At 38.9% G+C, this 24740-nt stretch overlaps 1 protein-coding gene across 7 annotated transcripts in view; it reads right to left on the reverse strand.

The window, feature by feature from the left end:
- myt1lb (myelin transcription factor 1-like, b) overlaps positions 1-24740 on the reverse strand; it is a 142311-nt gene that overhangs the window by 68139 nt on the left and 49432 nt on the right. For all 7 annotated transcript variants that reach the window (XM_084742300.1, XM_084742299.1, XM_084742302.1 and 4 more), the window contains exons 3-4: positions 19384-19429; positions 15277-15310 (exon numbers count right to left, since the gene is read on the reverse strand). In XM_084742300.1, coding sequence (XP_084598426.1) covers positions 15277-15310; positions 19384-19429 — 80 coding nt within the window. The remainder of the gene's footprint in view (positions 1-15276; positions 15311-19383; positions 19430-24740) is intronic.

Below are 24740 nucleotides of genomic sequence, written 5' to 3' on the forward strand. Positions count from 1 at the left end.
CTGCAGAGGTTTGGAGAAGTGACCGTGATCACTGACCGGGACAGAGCAGGAGTTAGGAATAATTTAACTTGAGATTTGCAGAAACAAAATCCATTTTGATTGAATGCCTAGTATAGAACATATTAAACGCCAGTGGTTAAAAAGTCATGAACACTCTGTGTAGTTTTTGAGAAGAATACTTTGTACTTTAACTTAAATATTACACCAGTAAAATTATTTATAGTCAAGTAATATTTCGGTCATGTAACTAGGGCTGCAACTATTATTACTATATATTATTTTTATTATCAATTAATCGATTAGTTTTTTCAGGTGATCGATCAAGTCCAAGATGACATCCTCAAATTTTTTTTTTGTTTGTCCATAACCCAAAGATATTCAGTTTACTGTCAGAGAGGACATACGAACCCGGAAGATATCCACATTTGAAAAGCTGAAATCAAAGAATTTGGACATTTTTTCTTGAAAAAAAAAAAAAAATCATTAAACTAGCTGGCAATTATTAATTAATAATAGATTAACCATTTTTTTTATTGCAGCTCTAAATGTAACAGAACTTCTACTTAAGTGCAATTTCTCAGTCACTCACTCTTTCCACCAACTACATTGTATAGCATTTCAGCAGACCTATACTTGACCAAACATGGACTGATACGATGACTGTTTCTACAGAGCGACCACAGTAGATGTCATCCATCAGTTATTTTTTTCTTTACAATGTGCACAAACCAATGATCTGTCACTCTCCTATCCCACTTCCTGCTGTTCCAGGAGCTCTTCTAATGTAGATACCCTGAGACTCATTGTGCCACTCTGCTGGTTGCTTGCTGCTCTCATATCAGTCTGAGTGCTCTGAGAGCATGACATAGTAGAGAGAGCTGAGATGACTGTGTGCGTGTGTGTGCGTGTGTGAGGGAGTAAATAGCATCCCAACTGTAGAGATGGCATTTAAGTGTCTCTCCCTTTGCACTCCAATAGTACTGCAGACCCATTACCTCGGTGCGTGTGTTTGTGTGTCTACCAGCGTCTATGTGTGTGTGCGCGTGTGCTTGTGTGTGGCTACAAATGTATTTCCGAGCCGTTCCTCCAATCATCTCCATGCTCCCACGCGACTCACCCCTCTACCTTTCTGTTCTGATCCTTTTCTCATTCATCATGCTTCCCTTCCTGTCCTCTTGCCAGAGGTCTTTGCTAAGGTGTAATTTAGCTCCTGCTGTTCTTTAATTTCTGCCTTAGTCAGCAGGGGCGTGGCCGGCCCCCTGACACCATGGATACAATCTGTCAATCATTTCCCCCAGCCAGGAAATTGCGTTCAAAGTGAGAGTAATTATTAAGTCTGCCCTGTGTGGTTTGAATTGAACGCCCTCTCGGTTTGGCACAGGGAGAAATATGTATTCAGAGGCGAGGCCAGGTGGATTTGTGCGGCTTTTATTGTTGTTGAGAACAAGGTGAGGGCTCTCCTCATCTCACCTTTTGTCTCGTCTAATCTCTTTGCCTTTCCTTTACTTCTGTCCTCATTCCTCCACCCAGTCTCTAATGCTGTTTTCCCTCTCTTCTCAGAAAAAATGAAAACCTTTCAAAATAGGGGGGCGCAAAACAAGCCCTGGTGGTCTATTTTGTGCAAAAGTCACACTGTTTATCTCTGATTTACTTTACAGGTGATAATATACTGTAGTCCCTTCTACATTTATTCTGTCACCACAGATAATACTAACCCAAAAAGCCACCCCTTAGCGCGCTGGCAGAAGCACAGCAACATACAGAAGGAAGACGACAGTAGAGGCGAAAGCAAGAGACTGAAATAAAGTCTACTTAACATAAACATGTTGAGTGAGGTAGGTGTTAGCATTCCTATTTGATAAGTCCTTGAAAAATCAAAACTGGTGAGCAGGAGCGTTGTAACAGTTGCTCTGCCTTCACTCTGCTGGTTAAATTATTGAAACCTACTTTAGAAAACACGCGAGTCCCTAGTTACCTTTCTGTTCCTCAGAAAAATGTTGATTTATTTTCATGGTTACCTTTCATTCCAGGAACCACTTACCTCTGTTTGCCGACATATTACTGAATAAATGTGCGAATTCTGTGGATTTTGACCCTTCTGTAGAGTATATTTAAGCCGGAGTAAACCGTAGAACATGTCCAATCAAGGACATCAATTCCCAAGATGCCTTGCTTATAACTTCCTGTGTCAGTTTTAATTAATGTCAGCCACAGCTGCTTGTTGTACGCACCTCAGTCAATCACCTGTATGAACGATGACTAATCTGCAATGCGCTGCCAAGCAAGCCTTGTTACAACAGCCAACACATAAGTGACCCATTAACCTTTGTTCATGAGCAGATAAGGCAGAATTAACAAGATGTCCCCCTCCTTCAGCTGACTGACTTAACTACTGACCCCACAACCTGTACGTCCAACAGTTATTGTAATTATGTGACTTTAACTGACATGGCAACAGCATCCGGTACAGTATGCAGATTAAGTCTACTGTAGTCTTGGACTATGAATGGAGAGATTTTTCAGTACGTGTGCTTTGTTGAGGACCAGCATTAGACTTCGATCTATATATAGTGCAGTGATTTGTGGAACTGTCTCATAGAAAAAAAAAAAAAGCCTTCAGACAAGCCTCAAACTCAGAGGTGGATTAATTGCTGCAAAGTCAGTCAAGCTTTCTGTTCTCACATGGTACAGTATGCTGTTCACAGCAGTAATAATGTCAGATTTCATCAGTAGTAGCTAACAAGCTAATTAAGCTAACATTAGCTACATTACTTCCCTTACTTAATGCGTCCAGCTCACTCATTTTGAAATCCTGTAAAAGGGGTCTTAAATTTGCACCTACATAGGTACATACATGCTAATGTGCTCGAACCACAGGCATCCTAACTAGAGTATCTGTGGTCAATACATTTAAGGTAACAATTCAAATAACCCAATACCAAGCAGTATTGAAACTTCTCCAAACGATACCTGCACTCAATCCTTTTGGTACCCAGATCTAGAAAAAACACGATTAACTATCTGTACGGTTTTTCTAGCAGCTAATCACTGTGAGTGTTCTTCACAAAAAAAAGAAGCTCTGAAAAAGGGCATCAGATGAAGTATTCCACTGGTACCTGTATCACTTTAAAAGGTAGTGGTATTGGTACTGGTATCGTCATTTTTTAAAATGATACAGAGCCCTAATCCTTACCAGTTGTTGACTCATATAGAGGACATTGTACCACAGTATAATTCTAGTCAGTCCTTGCATTAGTTGCTGAAATTTAGTAGTTAGTTACAGTTTTTAATTAATTCTCTCAAATAGAACTTGAGCGATTCGTTGACATACTTAATGTCATCAACGTCAACGATTACAAAAATATGTCGATTTGTATATCGTGCATCAGTACATCACCACGACCTGCTACACCTGGTCAGAGTACGAAGCAGCAGAGAGTAAGAATCGCCACCATCATCCAAAGTGTGGGAGTATTTTAGACAGAGATGCAACAGTTTGGCTCTCTTTAGGTCCACAAACTGGACATGACTTATCACAGCGGGACAAACTGCTCCACCTGAGTGTTGGAAGGGAAGCACCGAGCGACCTGTCCTCCTCCTGCAGCTGCTGCAGCAGCATCGTCCTGTTTACTTTCTGTCAGCACCCAAACACGATATATGAGGATTATCAACACATGGAACATCTCTTAAAATAGATTTTATACAAGTTTCTCTATCATCCCCGTGTTAAAGGTGATGTCTGCACCACTGTTGCTTTACACCATGCATCATCTAATGGTGGTATTCTGCCATTTTGTACTTTCTATTCACTTTATCGGCCATCTATCAGACAGAAATTAGTAAAACTAACATTTAAGACGGTCAGCAGAAAAACGTCGAAAAGTATTTCCTTTGCTCCAGACTGATGCAAAAATATACTGCCAGTGATCATCTTACCTGCATATGACTCCTGTGATGAAATACCTCCATGTCATAACCAGTCAAAGTTTAACGTCATAATACTGATTGTCCAGTTCAGTAAAGGGTTTACAGTGATTACTGGTTCACTTAATAAGCATCACAGCTCCTTTTGAATTTAAGGTTTAGTATTTTTCTATTCAGGCGTCTGGCATGGAGTCTTAAGAGTCTCTAAATGGGGTAGGAATTAGACAAATTTTAAAATATGCCTTTATTATCATTATTGTAATGTGCTTTACGTGTCAGTTTTTCAGAATTATGACTAAATAAAGTATTAAAATAATTAATGAGAATGTTTTTGATATGCATTTTAGGTATACTGTTATATAATTAAAAAATAACAAAAATAATCGTCAGGTACAGCCCTATTCTACTCTACTTTACCAATTACTTCATGTAAAAGAAATTAGTGTCTAGAAAAAGTAACTTCTGTGTTACTTTTAAATTTCTATTAATCCTGCTATTAATGCACAATATCAATATTATTTTAGTGCTGCTGTGGCACAGTGTGGGACAAGACAACTGTCACATTTTATCTAACATTGTACCCATTATCACTGACAGCCGTTAATAACAGTCCCAACCACCAGAGGGCAGTAATGACAAGCATTCCTACCTAAGTGACACTTTTATTGTCTTGTTTAGACAGTAAGATTTAACAGTACAGTTGTTAATAAATAAATATATTTGATGAAGCCAAGTTTCTTCAGTTTCTATTAGAAACATTACATTCACTATGATTAAAAGCAAACTCACATTGCCTCAACTGTCTTATGCTAACGTAAAGTCAGGTGACATTAGATCATAAACTGGAAAATCCAGGTAATAGACTGCATCTGTCTGCAACATTAACTATCCTCTGCAGTTGTCCACAAATTTCAGGCAAGACACAAATAATGAGTAACAAGTCCATTTAAATTCCAGAAGTTGTAATTATGTTCTTTAATTTTTTATTGGAAGATATGGATTTTTTTTCAGCTAATAATGACCTGCTCCTGGTGGCAGATACAAATAAGACAACTGATAATTTCATATTCTTGTGTAGTTTATGCAAACCTGAGGCTAAGATGTAGTGAGCAAAGATGATTTAATATTCTACAGCTCTGACTGAACCAGATCTAACTCACTATTCTCTATACTATTCTGACTACTCATTATTACAACAAAATCAAAGAACATTTGTGCTTCTTCAAATGTTCATTTAGTTTTTCCAGTAAAGTTCATCAAAAAAAATCACAAATGTAATTTGACTTTTAAAGAGCTTTTGCCTAAGAATTCAAATTAGAAAAAAAAAGTATAGCTGATATTTACCAGCTACTGTAATATATGCTGATACCCATACACACTGATATAGCTGGATAGGTCAACATAAAAATACTCTGTAGACAACAAACTACTGAAGTTAATGATTTTTGAAAGCACTATTATCACTCTGTTACAACTATAGTTGTCACAATACCAGAATTTAAATCTTCAATACAATAGAACTACTAGTATGAAAAAAATACCACAAGAAAAAGAAGTCAAAAAAGTCAAAACAAAATTCATTATTGTTTTTAATTAACCTTTTTTTTTTTAATATTTGATAATTAGCCACTGAACACTGTCTAGTTTTGCTGTGCTGACAGGATTATGAAGACTGAACTGAATGTTTTTTCACAGCTTTGATACTTTCAACACTATAATAAATGGATATTATATGGTTTTAACCACATGGTGCTGAAAAAGTATTGAGTATCAATACTTTTGACAGCCTTAGTAACTACAGTAAGTAGTATGCTGGTCTGCCAGGCATGCTAACTACTGAGGCTCACGTCAGAGCAGATACACACTGTTTAATCCAATCCTTACATGTTTGCTTAAAATACTGATTATTGCTCTCACCACGCCTCAGCATGTAGAGAAGTCCAAAGCTTGTCAGACCTGTCATGTATACTTATAGCTTCTAAAGCTATGATTGGACATTCACAGTTTGGGGGAGGGGCTTAGCAAACGGTCAATTGTTCAACCAGATCATATTAAGGGTCTGAAATGTCCAATGAACAAATGCTGCTAATCCTTGACTGTACATGTAATTGACGGTACGCTGAGGTGTGAGTGCGTGCGCGTGCACACACACACACACACACACACACACACACACACGCTATAGATATCTGTGAACCTCCCCTCAACCCCGTCTGTGAATGTCTACGGAGTCTTATGGCATTTGCGGGGCCTCTGAGGGTATTCAAACATTCAAAAGCTGCGTGTGAAGCGGAGAGAGAGGTGGAAGATACAGATTGTGTGCCACCGACTAAAAGCAGGGGGGAGAAAGAGGAAGGGGGGGTAATTAACATATTAATGACCCCACCTTCCTACAGCTTCTGTCGGATAGTCCAAACACTTTGATAAGTATGCAAATGAGAGCCGCACCATCTGAAGAGGGAATTAGCTCTGCCAGAGACAGTCGGGAGAGATGGAAGGGGTAGAGAGAAAGAGGAAGGAAGGAAGGAAGGAAGGAAGGAAGGAAAAGAGCAAGCAAGGAAGGGATGTGTTAGGAGGGAAAGGGGAACTCAAAGGGGGCAGGAAGGAGAGGAGAGGAGGAACGTCAAGATGAAGAAGCAAGAGGAAGGAAGAAAGGAGCGACCAAAGACAGAAGGTGCGATAGGAAGGGTCTCAGGCGTGCTGATGAACTGATATCCTTATGTTTGTTTCAGTTGTCTTTAATTATCTGACATGCACGCTTGGTAAATGTGGGTGTGTGGGTATGTGTTCGGCATTAGACGCAGAGAATGAGAGAAAAGACTCTTTCTTTTCATTCTCCGCAGCTCTCAGATCGATATGCCAGTGCCCATCAGCCCTGCAGTGATGTGCAGAATGGCTGCAGGGGCTCAGGCCGGTGGGCACACAGGCTCGGCGGCGGGGGCTGAGGTGGGCGGCTCGGAGCAACGACCCCGAGCAGACAAGGTCAAGTAATTATAACACGGACTGATCTGGCTCGTTCTATCATTGAAGAGAATGGTGAGTAATAAGGATGAGGGAGAGCACCATGGGAAAGCAAGTGTTCAGTGTGGGTGAGACAAAGGGAATGAGAAAGAGCCAGTATATGAATATGTGTGTGTGTGTGTGTGTGTGTGTGTGTGTGTGTGTGTGTGTGTGTGTGTGTGTGTGTGTGTGTGTGTGTGTGTGTGTGTGTGTGTGTGTGTGTGTGTGTGTGAAGAGACACCTTGTGTGAACAGCCAGGCCGGGATTCACCGACACGCTCGTCACATTCCACAATTATGTTGAATAATTAAAACGTTTCATTAACTTGATCATTTCCTGTTCGGCCATGTTTCAGCTCTGACACCGGCAATTAAAGCCGGGGCCAGGACTGTACGCCTCCCTCATTCGGCCAGTTGGCGACAGAGGACAACCGTATGTCTTTTGTATGGGAGCAGAAATCTGACAGGGGAGGGGGACGGAGGCTTTAGCAGTTATCCACCTTACTTAACTGTTCTCAACACTTCAGTGCAAAAGCACACCGGGACTGACAATGAAATCTACGTGCTCAAGGTGAAATCGTGCAAATCTGGATTTGGTTTCCCTGATTTTTTTTTTATGATTAATGCAAATAAGGGAGTGAATAGTTTACCTCTGCCTGCCAGCCTTAGGCACTGAGGCATTCACCTTGAAAATCTTTACATATTGATAGCTTTTACACAAAATGCCATTTTTCTGATACATGAACAAATACCTAATTCCTGTAAGCCAGACATCCATCAGCACACACAATGATAGATTGTTTCTATGATGTGAGACTGTAAGCACTGCACCCCCGAAACCCCAAAATATCTTCATAAATCATGGCCTTTGTTTGAAATCAGGGGAATTCTTCACTGTGCATTAACACCATAATTAGCAAAAGCCCGTGCTGTCCTAGTTACGTAAGACGGCTCTTTTTGTCTTTTGAAATTGGATTACTGCAGGAGAAGCCATTTATTTCCAGAAATGGGGGGTTGGGGGCAATTTTGATCCCAGTGCCTCTCTGCCATGCAAAGCTATCCCTCCCTATTGAGCTCATGCGCAGTACTTATACACCCCAATAAACATGATTAGCATGGCAGACTGTAAATATGCAAATGACAAAAGAGATGTGGAGGGGAATGTTTATGCTGTGAGCTCTGTGTCTAGTGCAGCTCCTCCCCCACCCCACCTCGCGTATGAAAACCGTGATGAGGTTTATTGAGATGGGGTCTCTGTTAAAGCTATCTTTATTTCTTTATTTTTTTCCCTTTCATAAAAGAAATTCAACCATGTAATTGCAGCTTTGAATGGAGAGGGATGTTGTGGTAGAAAATTTCTTTTAGGCATAAAATGTGTGTGTATTTTCATGGTTAACTGACCCTGGCCTTGTGAGAGTGGTTCCAGACTGTCTAGTCAGAAAGATTATGAGACCTTGTCTTCATTTCTTATTGTTGTTTAGATTAGATAGCTCAGAGTAGCCACATACGTCTATTTGTGACCTTGTTTTCTTGCATATAACTAGACTGTTGGAGGAATTGTTTGAGAAGCAAAAACCCACAGAAGTCTGTAGAACCACTGTTAGTCTAGTAGTGTCTTGCTTCCTGGCCAGTAATTCATTATATACATTAATTTTTAAGACTACAGAGACTAATGAGGGTGTTTATTTATTCATCAAGATATAGAGTGACCTGAAAGTATACTTTTTAATTCATCAGATGCCTTTGCCTTCCAACTCTTTCATATCTACCGCTGCTGTGGCTGCTTTCATCTTGCGTGGACACAATGACGCACACAGGCATCCTCTCTAGACTAACTCTTCCCACATCATCAATCCTGGACTTCAACCTGAATTTTATCCCATGTGTGGAGTCCATGTCCTGTATCCAAAATGTACAGTAATGCCCCAATAATACACAATAAGTGTAATAACACTTACACTCATGTAAGTGCTTGAATATTTCATCAGGTGAAATGTGCATCATGTCTGCAGCTCTGCGCCTTTGCCTCTAACTTTTGCCAGGGGCTAGTGTTTAGCCTGCCTTGGCTAGCTATGAAGGCTAAATCCAAACAAAGACACGGCTCCAAGGAAAATAGCAAAGGTAGGTGACTCCTGGTCTGTGATTATGACAGGAGGCCAGGACGTCACTGCCATATTCTTGTTGAGACCTGAAATCTGACCGGACTGACTAGAATGATTTACGCATCATTTATACAAATTTGTGTGTGACATGTACAAAACAAAACATTTTTGATAACAATTTCATTTCCTTATTAAAGAACTGTGAGTGCACTGAGGAGGACACTTAACAGCTGAAAAACAAACTTGTCAGTGCTTTATCTGGAAACTGTGCGATAGAAATGCTGTTTCTGAATCACTTCTGCTTTTCTCCTTATTTATCAGCCCTCATATTCACAGTTAATGATGTATTAGTGTCACACCTGAATGATTTACCAGTCGAATGCTAATATAAACTTATGATGAGTACATGATATATGTGTTCATATCTAAATGACAAATCTCCTTAAAAATGTCCATAATTACATAATTCTAGTTCTGGGTCTTTAGGGTACTGATTTGATCTACATTTATTCTATTACATATTTTTTTTGGCATCATAGCTTCTTAACTCTGTATTGTGAAAATGATAGTGACTTCTCAATAATGTTTGTTCTCATAACCATATCAACACTATCCTGCCTCTATGGAAAGAAAGTTATTTGTGTCTACAGCTGTAGAAGATGTGCATTTATGGGTTAACTTCAAGTCAGGAACCAGCTAAGTCACCACTTTTCATGTAGACGTAGAATACGGACAGAAGGCTCTGTACAACAGTATTATAATGAAGTACTCCAGCGCTGCAGAGATGCTGTGGTCCGAAAATCTTGTCTGGTCTTCAACCAATGTCACATCATCATGATCTTAATTTTTTTTTTTCAGTAAAAATGAAAATTGTAATGCAAAAAGATCATTCCCAATAATTGTATCACATATAACAATCACGATTTCTCTGAAAAACAATCTCAATTATTTTTTTGTTTTTAACATATTGTGCGCCTCTAATTTTGAGCTCAGTTGGAAAAATGAAAAAAATCCAGGCTAATGCCAGTCTTGAACAGTTACATTCAACTAATTCAGTTATCAAGTATGAAAAATGAGGCCTGTTGATCCCTCTGATGGCGTGGACAAGTTCAATGTCTGTGATAGGCAGCGTTAATTTTATAAGCACAATCATACACCTCATCTCTTTACAGGCAACGTAAAAAAATTCTCTCTGATAATGTGAAATTTATATCCAACAGCAGGGAGTCTGCTTTCCCTCAGTCCAGTTGCTATAATCACTCACCTGACCAATGTCACTGTGCGTAGTTCTCCACTCTTTTCTGCCTGTGTGTGTGTTTGCTGTATGTGAGTAAAGGCTCACATGGATGCATACAAGCAGAGCCCGCACGTAAAAACACATACAGTCGCACACAGGAGCATAAGAGCAACAGCCTGACGCAGGCCAGGCTGCTCCATGCAAAGTCAAGGCTGTTCGTCCTGGAGACTATCAGCTCTCCGGGGAGAGAGGCCATCGAGCAGCATTATCGACATTATAGACGCCTCAGCCTGGAGATAGGCTTCACATCGATCCCCTGATTAATTACTATCTGCAGGCAGCAGCACAGTGAGGGAGAGGAGGGGAGGGGAGAGAGGAGAAGTGAGAGAGGGAGGTGAGAATGACAGAAAAAGGGGAAAGGGGAGAAAGAGAGAAAGTGGAGGAGGGTGAAGGAGTGGAGAGAGAGAGAGAGGGAGAGAGTACAGCTTGTACTATCTGTGAATATCAGCTAAAGGCTACACAGTAATCTTCCAGGTGGAATATTATTTATTGATATATAGGTAGGCAGGAACCCTTATCTTAGCTGCAACCACCCCCGAACACACAGCCAAGGACAAAATTAAATTTACACATTACTGGGCTGGAAACTACTCGCAAAGACAAGTAGAGGACACTGAAATACCCTCCCTCGAATTACTACATGTTATACTTTACACTCGGCAAATAACAGTGAAAATAATAAGAAAGTTGAACAAAGAACAAACAAATATACCACATATGCTTGAGAACTGGGAAAAAACTGTATTTTCAAGGGGGCTTTTAATTTTTATTCTTCGATTATGCTGAACAAAATTTTTTAAAAGATCAAACTCTTGGCTATTAAATGGGCCAACCTCCCAGTCATTATAATTCTTCTCAAACGTCGCCGTCAGCTCCATCAGATGGACAATCTGACGGAGTTTGCATCTTACAGAGCTGACAAAAATTTTCATTTCACAGTTAAACACACTCATTCCATAGTTGTAGTGAGTAAACATTTTATTTTTTAAAGTTGTCTAATCAAAATACGCATTTTAAATTCTTATTTGGCTTTGATTTAGAAGAGCTGACATATTTATGATTGAGACACATCTGACAGCAATATTATTTAATGAATTTGGTGAAAAATAGAAAACTTACCAGTCATTGAGCTGTTTTTCTGCCTTTTTTTAAAACCAGGAAGTGAGACAGGGGTGCTTTCATGTTTTTGTAAAAATCTGACGGAGCTGGCAAAAATGTGGGACACGACTTTAAAGGACCATATTTTTATAAAAAACACAATTTAAAACAAATGATGATGATTATAACAGGCATTTCTATGCCGATGTCATTGATAGGTATTGTTAGCTTTAGATTTTGGAGGCTTTTAAAACATTTTTCAGTTGTTAGAAGTTGTGAATTGTTATGTTTTCTGGCACAGAGCAAGTTTAGAAATTAAAATAATGAAAGCAAACCAAAAAGTTTCAGAAATTACATACAATTTCACCAAAAAAAATGGAATTAGAGCATCAGTATTAATAATTTTTAAAGTGATTTGTCACAATTCTCAAGAATGAGTGATATATTTAAAAATCATTCTAGCCCGTGCATGCATGGCCAACATAACAGTCAGAAGAGGAACTAATGTGGACCAGCAGGCCGAGTGGCAAACATTAATGAACTGCAGTTAAATCCTCTGGGCTACACTCCTCATCCTCCCAAGAGACAGTGTTGCTTTGTGTGTAACCTACGTCAATAAGCTGTTTCCACACAACTATATGGGCTTCATTAAGGCCAGTGCTGAGGAGAGGCTGCTACGTCTGAATGTTAACTAAAGACCTATTTCTGTTGGAAGGGCTATTGTGTTTCACTTTGGTCCTTACAGTGTCATCGACGCCTGCTGTTAAAATGTTGATTGAGTTGATTTAAGTCCAGCCAATCTTGCCATTCGAATCATGGCACTTTAAAAAAAAAAAATTAGCTGAGTCACTGTGCATTGAGCAAACCAAGTCTTGTCTCAAAATCATCTGATCCTAACTGGAAAAAGAGAAAGGAGGGCAAGTGAGGAAAAGGTTTCTGTTCGCTCCAGTGCTAAATGCTAGTGAAGTCGTAGACACTTCTTGTGAACTACAGCAGATGCCAGCAGTGCCTCCTCTACTGCCGACTGGCACATCAGCTGACAGGAGCAACACAGGAGAGACACTCCTCAGCGCCGAGGATTATATTACTGAGCTATGACCAGGTTGACTGTGTGTAAATCAGATGTTTCCGCATCACAGATGATGAACAAAGACAACAAAATGTGAGCCTTTGTAAAAGTTCAGTATGCACCGTGACTGCTCACAGGAAATAGCCGACTCTTGCCTTCTCCATCCTTTCCAGCTTTTCCACTTCAAAAGCAAAATGGAGGCATCCCAACATTTAACAGTGTGACAAACTCTCTTAATTTAAGCTTTTAGCAGAGCAGGTGGTGACAGACTGACGTGTTTTATTCTCACGGCTCACCAAAGCTGTACGGTGTGCGCTCGCTGCTGAGCTCCTTCAGCCCTACACCCCCGAAAACACAAATCGACCTGACACGACCCGGCTGCGGCTGATGCCAGCTCCCGCACATACTGGCTGACCTCGACACCTCCTGTAGACGCCAAACTTCTGCCCGTATGCCGAAGACTACCAACGAGACCAACTGGCGGCTTAAGGGCTCGCCAAATTCACTTTTGTAACTGAGTCAGACAGTTCACTCACTGGACTGTAGATACTGCTGCTGCTGCCTGCTGAGGTTAGCCAGACTCTCTGCTGCAGTTTGGTTCAGAGTTAGACAGAAGTTATTATTCTTTGTATTAAGAACTGTTCTACATACTAATTTAAATACACGTATTGTGTCCATTTCATTTCTTATTTCTGCTACTGTCGTGATGCACACATAGGAGTTAGCAGATTTTGTTTGTCTAAATTAATTCATATTTCTGAAGGATAATGAAGCAGTAGTTTCATTACTTCCACTCAATCATGAGACATCCTGTAGGTGTGCTCTGGAAAGGTCAGGTCTGGATATATCAAAGGAACACCAGGACTTGCCTGCATTGAGACTTGATGAGCAGCTTGTTGGAGTTTAGTGTGAGGTCATGATCAGACCAGCTGATTATCTTATCGAATATTCAACGTTTTTACATTGAACCAGAATTGGCATTTTTTTGAAAATCTGATTGGCAATTAGACAAATTAATTTGGAAATGTGCTACTTTATACTACTTTTTCAATGTCCTGCGCACAGCACTATTTAATTGGTTGAATACTGAAAAGGTCTGCTTTAATTAAAGGCTTTACAACAAAGTTGATTGTTGGAGTTTGTGTTGACACCAAGACTTTATTTTCTACCGCAAATGTATATCGGTTCCAAATATTGCTTCTTTGATTACTAATTGTGTCAATATCAGCCCTGAAAAACAATCCAATACTAACAATATATTTCTTGTAATTGTACATAATGTGTGTTGATGCAAAACACATCAGTAGCAGTAATAATGTTGAGTATTTAGAAAAACCTTCAGGAACCACGTGCACATGACATGACAAAATAAAATACAATCAGTCAAGTGAACCTCCCATCCCATCAAATAGCCTGTCCTATACTGGCATCTTAGAGGTACAACCCTCGTGTTCACCAACACACTGTATGACAACTTGAACGTTTTCTCTCTTAAGATCAGGATAAAGTAAATAGCTTACAGTACAGCTTATTTTCGCCTCGTGCTGCAGCGCTGATACTTTAAGAAAAAAAAGTCAAAATTCTCTGATTCAGCTTTTGAAATGTGAATATTTTCTGGTTTCTTTACTCCTCTCTGACGGTAAACTGACTATACTTGGGTTGTGGACAAAACAAGACATTTGAGGATGTGACTGACATTTTACGGACGACAGAATTAATTGGTTAGTGGAGAAAATTATTGACAGATTCACTGATAATGAAAATAAGCATTACAGGAAAGACCTGAAAACTGGACACGATTAAATTACTATTTTATTAATTTAATAATCATTAATTGCAGCCCTACTTCTATCAAGTGTTCTCTTATTGACAACATGTAAAATAGCTGCTGTCCTTTAACATGCATTATAATTCAGCGTAGCCTCACACTTCTGCATTCCTAAAAAATAGCTCTTGAAAACTGTACTGGGAAGAAACTTTTCCAGTGACAAAGAAAACTTGAAATTTGAAATAAAGTTGTGTTCTACCTTCCACCCACTCAAATCACCCGATGAGAACTTTAAGGCTGTAGGCGTAGAAGGAGAGAAAGAGTTGTGCTGCATGGCTAATGAATTGATAATTGGCTATCATGCTAAATATCATCAAGTACATGAGACAAAAACAGAATTATTTAGCTTGTCTAGTTGGAACATTAAAAGAGGAGAAAACCCTCTTATTTAATATTTAATATGAGGAAATTGTGTTAACCGGAGGGAAGGAATTCTTTAGTGCTTGTTGTTTCTGTTCTGCTGTTCTCATCTCTGGTGACATTGAGATGTCCAACGAGAGGGAGGGAGGGGGACAGACAGAGTGAGAAATTCACACTAGGAAGGAGGGATGAGCAGAAAGAAAGCGAACTATCCATAAGTATCTCTTCATGGCTGAAGAAACAGAAAAATAGAGAGGGAAAGCGAGAGGAACTGAAGAAAGAGGAGGAAAGAGAAAGAGCTGGCACCAAAGCACACTTTAGTGAGCGGCTGCTGATCTGAGAGCAGCTATCAAACAGTGGAGGAAAGGCTGGATGTCTCTGGCTGGTAATAAGGTGACAGTCGATCCAGGCTCTGTTTGACTGTCTCTACCTCGACACTAAGACAACGGCAGGATAATTCTGTGTGTGTGTGTGTGTTTGTGTGGGTGTGTGTGAGTATGCGTCTGCAGCTCTCTGGCTATTATCCGCCCGTCCGTGCATTTGTGTTTGTGTGTGTGCGCTTGTGTACCAGTGCGGTACACTTTTTCAATTCCACTGACCTGAAAAGCTCCGTTAATGCTGGATCCACAGGCACTGAGAGGAAGAGAGGGAGAGAGAGAGAGAGAGAGAGAAATTATGAAACAGGGCTGACTCGTGCATGCTAAATCCACAGGCTCTCTGTAGAACACAGAAAAAGGAATCTGCTGAATACTTGATCATCTTGACGTTTGATCTGCGTAGGTTTACCATGAAATAAATGAAAGTTTGTAGAAGAGAGCCACCTTAAGGTCAGTAAAATGAATTTGGTTGCATTTGTGTGAACAACACAACTGATAAACAATCATACATTCATTTCAGAAAATATCCTTGCCTTATGTTATCATTTAGGACTTCTAAAACACACGAAATCCTTCCGCAATATGTGTTTCTTTAAAATGTAGCTTTCTCAAAAGTGTTTTATTTACTTATTTAATTCCTTATTAACCTTCATTTAGACAGGAAATTTCAGTGAGACACAGCATCTCTCATTAATGAAAGACCTGGTCAAAAAGTAGACAGGACATTCAGTACAGAGACAAAACAGAACACAAATCATAAAACAGTGAGAAGTAAAAAAGTTCTTTACATCGGAAATAGTTTTTAGTGATCAATCACTGTACAACAGTTGTGTATATGTTGTTCAGAGTATGCTGTATCCACAGCTCAACATTTTTATTTCAAATAAAAGAATGAGGACATTATTAGTATATTAATCTAGTAATTGTATTTTGAATATTAAAAACAGTTACAAAAAAGATAGGGGTAAAATCCAGTCGGATATTTTCAAAGAAAAGGATTTGCAGTGGAAATATTTTGCAGCTTTTTATATTATTGGATCAATAGACTCCTTTATAGATGCAACAGTTAATCAGCTAATTCATTATTAATGGATTTAAATTAACTGGCAACTACTTTCATAACTGATTATTAGTTTTGAGTAATTTGTAATATAAAATGTCAAAATTTTCAGATTTTAGCTTCCTAAATGTGAATATTTTCAGGTTTCTTTACTCAAATTTGGCATTAAATTGAATATCCTCAGGTTGTGGACAAAACATTTGGGTTTTGGGAAACACTGACCAACATGTTTGACAGTTTTCTGGACCAAACAACTGATTAATTGATTAATTAATCCAGAAAATAATCAACAGATTAATCGAGTATGAAAATAATTGTTAGTTGCAATGCTAGACTCTATGTTTAAAGTATTTTGTTTGTATTTTGTACCAGTTTTGTTTCATATTTCAGTGTTGGTTTTTGTTCCACGTTTTTTATGAGTGTTATATATATTAGATAAATTATTTTTGATATGCTTGGGAGCTGCTGTTGATGTTTCGGTGAGCTTAAGACAATTTTCCACTCCGGTGGAATATTAGTTTAAAATGAATTACCAAATATCTGCAGTCTGATCCTATTGGTGGGTAAATAATTAATATGTTGATGGCGTGTATGTGTAGAACAGTGGTTTCCAAACTTTTTATGCCCAAGGAACCCCAAAGGGCAACTCAAAATCTCAAGGCACACCTGTTCTCATATCTGTGCAACTACTGTGTGTGTTCTAGCCAATTAGAGGCAGAGTTCCTGGACTGTGGGTGAGAAAAAAATAACGCGTCAGGGCGTTTGACGCAGCAAACTAATAAGTCTCACTATTTGGCAGCTGTACAAATGATGAAAAGTGGAGTTTGCATTGAAGGTTTTTGTAGGATTTCTTATGGTACAGAATTTGCCTCTGTATTGGGAAGTGACTGTGTACAAAGTACTAACTTAGTAAATTAAAAATTCATCCATAACTTTTTGAATAGTTGTAGATTGTACGAATAATTTATGGTTGTCACAAAATCTCACAGCACACCTGAAATTTCCTCACAACACACCATCAGTGAACCACTACTGAAGTACACCTCTTGTTTAAGGGATTGACAAAATTACCCAAAAAATCTGACACACACAATTACAGTGGTGCAAAACTGTATAATGAGCTTCATCAAAGATGAAAATTGTGATTTTTGTTTTTCGAAGTTGCACATATTTAAGCGCCAAAGAAAAAACTAAGACCAACTTTGGGTCAGGCCAACTAATTGGCACATTCTCTTATGTTTCAATGTGTAAAATTACTCACATTGACAGTGAATGTAAGTTTGATCATGCACAGCAGAGCCAAGGAGACATACGCTGTGTCTGAAATCACTCCTTACTTCCTATTAAATCACTGAACTTACTGTTCTACATTTTCTTTGACTGTCTGAATTCTGAGGGTGAAATGAATCTAATTAATAGCATCCTAAAAAAAAAAAAAAACGCAGACTCTTTCACAGCAGACATGTTGAAAAGGAAAAGGCAGAATCGATAACGTTAATTATGGTTGCATTCCATTTAGGTGAGCCAGTTCCAGGGCTCTGGTATTGTGCATGTTCACTCACTGACGCGGCTTAGTGGGACACCTAAAGGAATGGAGCCATTGTTAATATTATTTTATTATTTACATGTGTGTCTTTCCTGCTTTAGTAAAATATCTTCAGCGAAAAGGATCTACTCCCACGATGGAATGAAAAAAAAGGAGTCCACTACTTTCTGCTAACAGTCACACAACATAACTGAAATTTACAAGGTTTGCCATTCGAATGTGTCCAAACTCAAAATTTCTGAATTCTCTAATACAAAGGGAGATGGCTAGTGAATGAGTGAACGATGGAGCGATTTCACACACAGCCTTACTGATGATTTCAATGCCAGTCCTCCACTCACACAGTTGGTCTCTCTCTGGCCGACAAGCAGAGGACACGTGTAACTCAATCAAACAAGGGCCTTGTGGTCATAGCCTTCGCTTCACAGCGTACAAAGTGTTTGATCCACTTGCTGTAGGAACAATGGTCGCCACCTTGTTCTTTGCTCAGTCAAAAATGTTAGATACTTTCTAAAGTTGGAGGAAATGAAATATGCATCAAAAGGGTCCTCTGATTAAAACATATGGTCACTTCTTTTGAAAGGCCTGTGACAGTGGACAGGGGTGGTGGCGTAGAGTAAGGTGAGGGCTGGGGAACATTTTTTTGTTTTAGTTTTATGTGACTAGCCACTATCTGCTCACCCTCAGACCAACTGAAGGTCAGATTTAGTTTTTTAGTCCACAAAACACTGCTGGAGTTTCACAGGAAAAACAGAATCTCCCAAACAATTTAAGTGGATGGTGATCAGAATGGTAATAATCTTAGTATTCACAGCTGCATGTAAACAGGAATATTAGTGGACTATTCATTTTCATTAGGCGTATAAACCGTTTAGAAGGAATATTGTCTTTTTTGGAATAAGGGCAAATACTGGAATATTTTGTGCATGTAAATGTTGTCTGCGTTGCTGCTCTGAAGAAACACATCTGTTCAGGGGTTTTTCAGTAACAGGCTGAAGGCTTATCTGAGTTTCTCTCTGTTAGTTGCCTTTTGAAAACTGGGTCTGTTTTACCTTTTTGAGAACTTTTCTCCTTCTCTGTGCACATTGGAAGTTGATGAAGTTGTACCAGAAGCCCCTACCTGCTTTTACTGAACATCCAACATATACAGACTGTTTGTCAGTTGTGTGCACATTTGGATACAAATAGGAGCTAGAAGAGGGACAGCCTGTCTGACTGAAGTTTGGTTAGATGAGTTTAATTTTCTTTGAATTAATTGTTCTAATTCTAACCAATACAACATGAATAAGAGTGTCATTGGTTTAACTTAACTACTACTATTATTATTATTATTATTATTATTATTATTATTATTATTATTATTATTATTATTATCATTTTTTACAAAGTTTTCTAATTTGTTTTCACTGTGCACTATGTACAGTTTTGTAGGATTAGATGTCACTGTGGTAGATATTTCATTTTGAACAAATCTCTTAAAATGTGGATTTTGTGATTCTGTTTCTGCACGATATATAAAAAGAGAGATGGAGGGAGAGAGGGAGCGGTGAGAAACGGCAACTCAACTGTGACAGTCTGGGATTTGTGCAGTGGTGTGTGTACAGTATATGTTCATGCTTGTGTGTGTGTGTGTGTTTGTGCTGGGGGGAGTGAAGGTCACCCTGAATGGCAGTGCCGCCGTGTGTGTGTGTGTGTGTGTGTGTGTGTGTATCCGTGCAGATACCTTTGGAGCGTGTGCGATGGCGCTTATCGTCTGCATCCACCTCCATCTGCAGAGAAGGCACAAACAAGCTGTTAAACACACAACAGACAGCGTCGCAAAATGATCTTTAATTTGGATACACGCTCGCGTTCACATCCCCTCTTGTCAAACATGGAATTCATACCTGATGTTTGCAATACTTAGATGTAACATTTCATGTACAGCAGATTATTGACTGAGAATCAGCCTCTAATCATTTACACATTTGTGTAAATGATTCATATAAATTAAAGAATAAGGAACATTTAGATTCCTGTTACCTTAAATCATCACTCAGTAAAGTAAACCTTTACAATCCATTTGCCAAACATCTGTCCTGCTGAATTTCTAAGAATGCATTTATACAAATGGATCTCTTCAATCAAAAGTCAGCCAGTAGTGTAGACTTATCACTGGTTACAATGTCAGAAATGTACACCTGGGCGTCCTGGTAGCTCAGCTGGTGGAGTGTGTGTTCAATGTATTGAGACTGTAGTCCTCCGCAACGGCTGTGGGTTCAACTCTACCCCACTGCCCTTTGCTGCATTTCACCCCCCGTCCCTCCTTCCAGTCATACCCTCAACTGTCTCATCTAAATAAAAGCATAAAAGACTCCCAAAATAATCACAAAGAAAAAAGTGAAATAAATGTACTACTTCTTTGAGGAAATTACCTCCAATATAGAGTTAATTTTTCATAGTTTTCTTAAACATTTTTTCACTGTCGAAAACCGGATGACAATTAAATAAAAAGTAATTCATTATGACAAAAACTATGATGAAATCTACTGGCATGTTCATCAACAAATAAAAAAACAAGACAAGAATATTAGGGAGGGACTCTGGGTATTTATTCCTCCAGTAGTGCTGGTTCTGTGTCCTGCTCACTCCTCCAAAACTCCCTGGAGCTTAGCTCCCTTCTCTTCACCCGGTCCTCATGCAACTTCTTCCACTAAATATATTCATTTTGTGCTTAATACAAAGTCCCCAGCAACATTACACTAAGCTACACTTTTTTCGGGGTCTTGTTTTGGTGCCTTTTTTTTAAATTTAATATCTTAACAGCATAGGGCTAGAAGCTTCTTGTCACTTCTATCTGTAGTGTCAGAGCGGCCAATTAAACAGGCACAGTGATTCCAACTGTAAATTTAGAGAACATAACAATGCACACAGTGAACATGATGCCCCTGGCATAAAAAAGTGACTAGGCTGGAGTGATATTTTCTTGTTTTTGGACTGTTGGTAAAATCATGGTTTGCAGTTTTGGAACTATTCATAGAATACATAGGAACTGTGCAGGCAGATCTATAATATATATTAACATTTGACCCATTAAATGTAACCATGGATTAACATTTGCCCTCATATCTATAAAGCAAATTTGTAACAAAAAGAAGAATGCATGTTTGAAGAAATGTAGTATCCTTAAAGCTACTACAAGGGTGTGTTATATTTTGATTTTGGAGGCCCTTCTGAAGCTGTAGTTACATCAAAAATAAAATTACCTAAATGAAAACCTCCTCCTGCTTCTTTTTGGCTGCCTAATGTACAACTCAATGTTTTATTAGTCTGGGAAAATGTAAACACTGGCTCATTTCATCTGATTTCATTAAGAATCCGACCCGGTGGCAGACATCAGTATTAAATTGGGACTGTTTCATAGTCAGATAAAAACTCTAACTGTAGCCTTAACATTAGACATACGCTGGGAGAAAGGAACAGAAATGTAGTATACTTAATGTTAAGGTTAGGCAGGTCAATAGATGATTTGTCCAGGAGTATGAGTTTGGAAATTCTAGAAACATTTAAAAGATGTGTAATGTTAAGACTAAATCTACTGTAGATTTAGTCTAAAAAACTTATATTTAGTCAACTAAAATATGACTGACAGTAAATACCATTTTAGTCAAAAGACTACGACTATTTCTAAATCAAAATTTGCTGTCAAAAATACCACTGCCCCAATAAAACCAATACAAATTCTGTTAAAAGTCATATTTGGCCAAAAGAGCTGAACAGATTAATTTGTTTGACCTGATCTCCTTTGTTAGTTCTGAAAAATACTGGATAAAATGTTTTATGAATAATCATACATACGGTTTTTAAGGATAAATTCACATTTTAAAATGGACATAATGTCTAAGCATTTCTCAGTCTCTTCATCCATCCGTCCCATCCATCTGTCCAACCATTCATGCGCTCATTCATGAATGTGTGACCAACCATTCAGTAATTTTACAGATGAACTGCAGACATAACACCATCCAACATTAACAGTATGGGCTCCATTTAAGCTGTCTCCTCCTCGGCATTCAGGCCTTTCAAGCTCTTGATATGCCACAGTAAGCATTATCCTCCCTTCCACCTCTCTTTCATGTATGTCACACCAACATACCCCCTCTAAAGGCAGGTCTTTCCCCTCACCGACACATCATAAATTGTTGAGGAGCCTGAACGCCTCTGAACGTCGCTCTGTTATTTCCAGATGTCCCTAAATATTCATGCTCGCTGGGTTTGGACTATGACGGGGGCTGTGGCCCTGTTTGGATGTCTCTTTTTATTAAACATGATTTATTAACACCACACTTACTGTACTGTAGAGCCCCTCAGCCCTAATGGTGTGTTTCTTTATGAATGCCCATAAATGTTTCAACAGGAGAAAAATAAAATGATGAAAGGCGAGGATACCTTGTAAATCTTATTAGCGTAGCAGAGAGGGAGCGACCTGGACTATTTTGGGGAGGGTGACCTAAACTATCTATAGTTATAAATATATATTTTACATGAAGCATAACTGTGGTTACCATGGCAATGGGAAAGAAATCCTTCCTTGGGGAAAAAAAAGAAAGAACAAAGGAAAATAAGAACTTATCAATCCAGTTCTCTCCTCTCCCCTTTCAGGCGCTCACTCAGACACAGACTGAGCACACAGTACTGTAAAAGTGTGTGTGTGTGTGTGTGTGTGCGTGTGTGCGTGTGTGCATGAGAGTGTAACCTTGAATGTTTCTGAAGTAGTCATGTGAGCAAAGTGGAGATAGTCCCCTCTCACTGAGCATCTCTCATCGGTCTCATCATTGTTATGTTTTATCAAAGATTCTCTGGAACAAAACGAGTGGGAGTGATAGCGTCCCTTCAACATAGATCGTCTTACAGCGTGTGGACTTGTTTATGTCTAAACAATAGTGTGATGTTATAGCAGCCTGCCCTAAAAGTTCGTTGATGCAGTGGCTGACTCGTTACACAAGAGCTCATTTGTGTGACACATTCAAAAATACAACAGATATTTAGATTACCTTTTTTTTTCTATTTTAGATACTGTGGCTGCCTTTATGTACTGAAACACCTAGATATTTCTTGTAAATCACACAGTGTGGGTGGTTCTGTGATTTCGATTGAATTTTTTCATGAACTTAAAGTTTTCAAAGTTCTGTAGGGTCAGGGCTCACCAATAAGAATCACCCGCAAAAAAATGGCAGAAAATGCTGGTTTCAGCCTCTCCAACAAGGAGATTTCTGGGTATTCTCTGTTTATTATATTTTATTATATATTTAAATTTTAGACTGACAAAATACAGATGGATATTTTTCGCTATTTTCTGACGTTTTATTTCTGAAGATGCAAGTCAAAGTTGACTCTGAGCAAACAGATACACTTATTGTGACAAAAACATTAACCTTGAACCCTGATGTGGCACTTTTTTCTGTCTCTGTTTGTGTGTCCATAAATAAATAATGGGGAATTTATATTAATATTTATTTTTCTGATGGATAAAATGTACATCAGCCTTGTTTTGTCCATATTCATTCAAACCTCTGGAACGTTTACCTCCTTGCTGTTTGTTTGGGCAGACTCAAACCCTGGTGGGGACCAAGAAACCTCTGTCTGATTAACCTCAAAACCTCAACTTTGCAACAGTGTGAACTCCATTCAAACCAAACACAGAGCCATACCACTGTATGTGACATTTCATTGACTAAAAAATGTACTGTCTTCCTGTTTTGGTGACTATGGACTAGCATCATGTTTGCTACCAAAATGTGGACTGGCAGGGGACAAACCTGGACTCATGATGAAGTGAGATGTGCCGGCATTGTTAAAATATTTAACAAGATGTTCATATGTGCAGTCCACCACCAACATTAATATGAGCAGATCTTGACAGGGCTCCATGAAGAACGAGATCCAGGTACAAATTGTTGTTAGCCACTAACTGTTTGACCAATAATTGAACATTTTCATCACATGACTTGTGTTAACAATTTCTGGACCATTTGAGTTGTATCAATATATCATTCTTGTACTGGTTCGATTCATGAACCAGACCTTTAGGTGTGAGTTCAGGCTGCACTGATTAATCAGTTAATGAGCTATTGACCATTCCATTAATCACAAACTATTTTGATAATGATAAATTGTTTTGAGTCATTTTTTTTTACTAAAAGAAGTTCAAATGCTCTGATTTCAGCTTCCCAAATGCAAATATTTCCCTCCATGACAGCAAACCAAATGTTGTTGCGTTGTGAACAAAATTTGAGGACGTCTTCTTGGGCTTTGGAAAACAGTGAAACATTTTTCACCATTTTCTGACATTTTATGTAGAACTGCTCATTTATTTGACAACAATATTGATCATTAAATTAAAATAGGTATATGAAAAGAATCTCTTTGATGAAGTGGAGTGAGTTGTCTGAATAAAATGAATGAATTAATACAACCAGGAGAAACAGTCCCAACCTGCTTGCAGAATGCTTGATTTTTTTTAAAAGAAACATTTCAGCCGTGGTTTAAAATATGTGAGTGTCTTGTGTAAATGGCACTGTACATACTAACAGTCCCTATCTGAAGCTGACAGACTCTCTCTGAGGGTCGCGGTTTTAAGCGAGGCCTGCATCGGTGCTGAACACAGCGCTGACAACAAGCAGCAGAATGAAACAACAGCAACAATAACGGCAGCAGCAGTGGAAGTCTTGTCGCCTCCGCTTCCTTCCCCAAAGCTCCTCGTGAGAGTTGGACCTAGGAAGCGTGCACGCCTCTGTGGCTCGCCATATGTTGGAGAGCCCTTCATATTCTGTCTGGATTTTTCTCTCTCTTAGCACCCCATGGGAAAATGTCACGGCTGTAATGAAGGTTAGCCTGCTTATTGAGGATTAGGAAGAGGCCCACTCCTTCTCTGTCTGTGTCTCAATTAGACCCGGGATCAATGGCTTTATAGGCCCAGATGAATAACCACAGAGTCACATTGATCCCAGCTCCCAAAGTTTAGGTTGGCTGGTTCAGCAAACAAACATAATGATGCAAACTGCAGAGAAAATATTTTAGATTCCCTTATTTCTACACAAC

The sequence above is a fragment of the Lutjanus erythropterus genome, chromosome 18 (genome assembly GCF_056507025.1).
Source record: "Lutjanus erythropterus isolate fLutEry1 chromosome 18, fLutEry1.hap2, whole genome shotgun sequence".
Lineage (NCBI taxonomy): Eukaryota > Metazoa > Chordata > Actinopteri > Lutjaniformes > Lutjanidae > Lutjanus > Lutjanus erythropterus.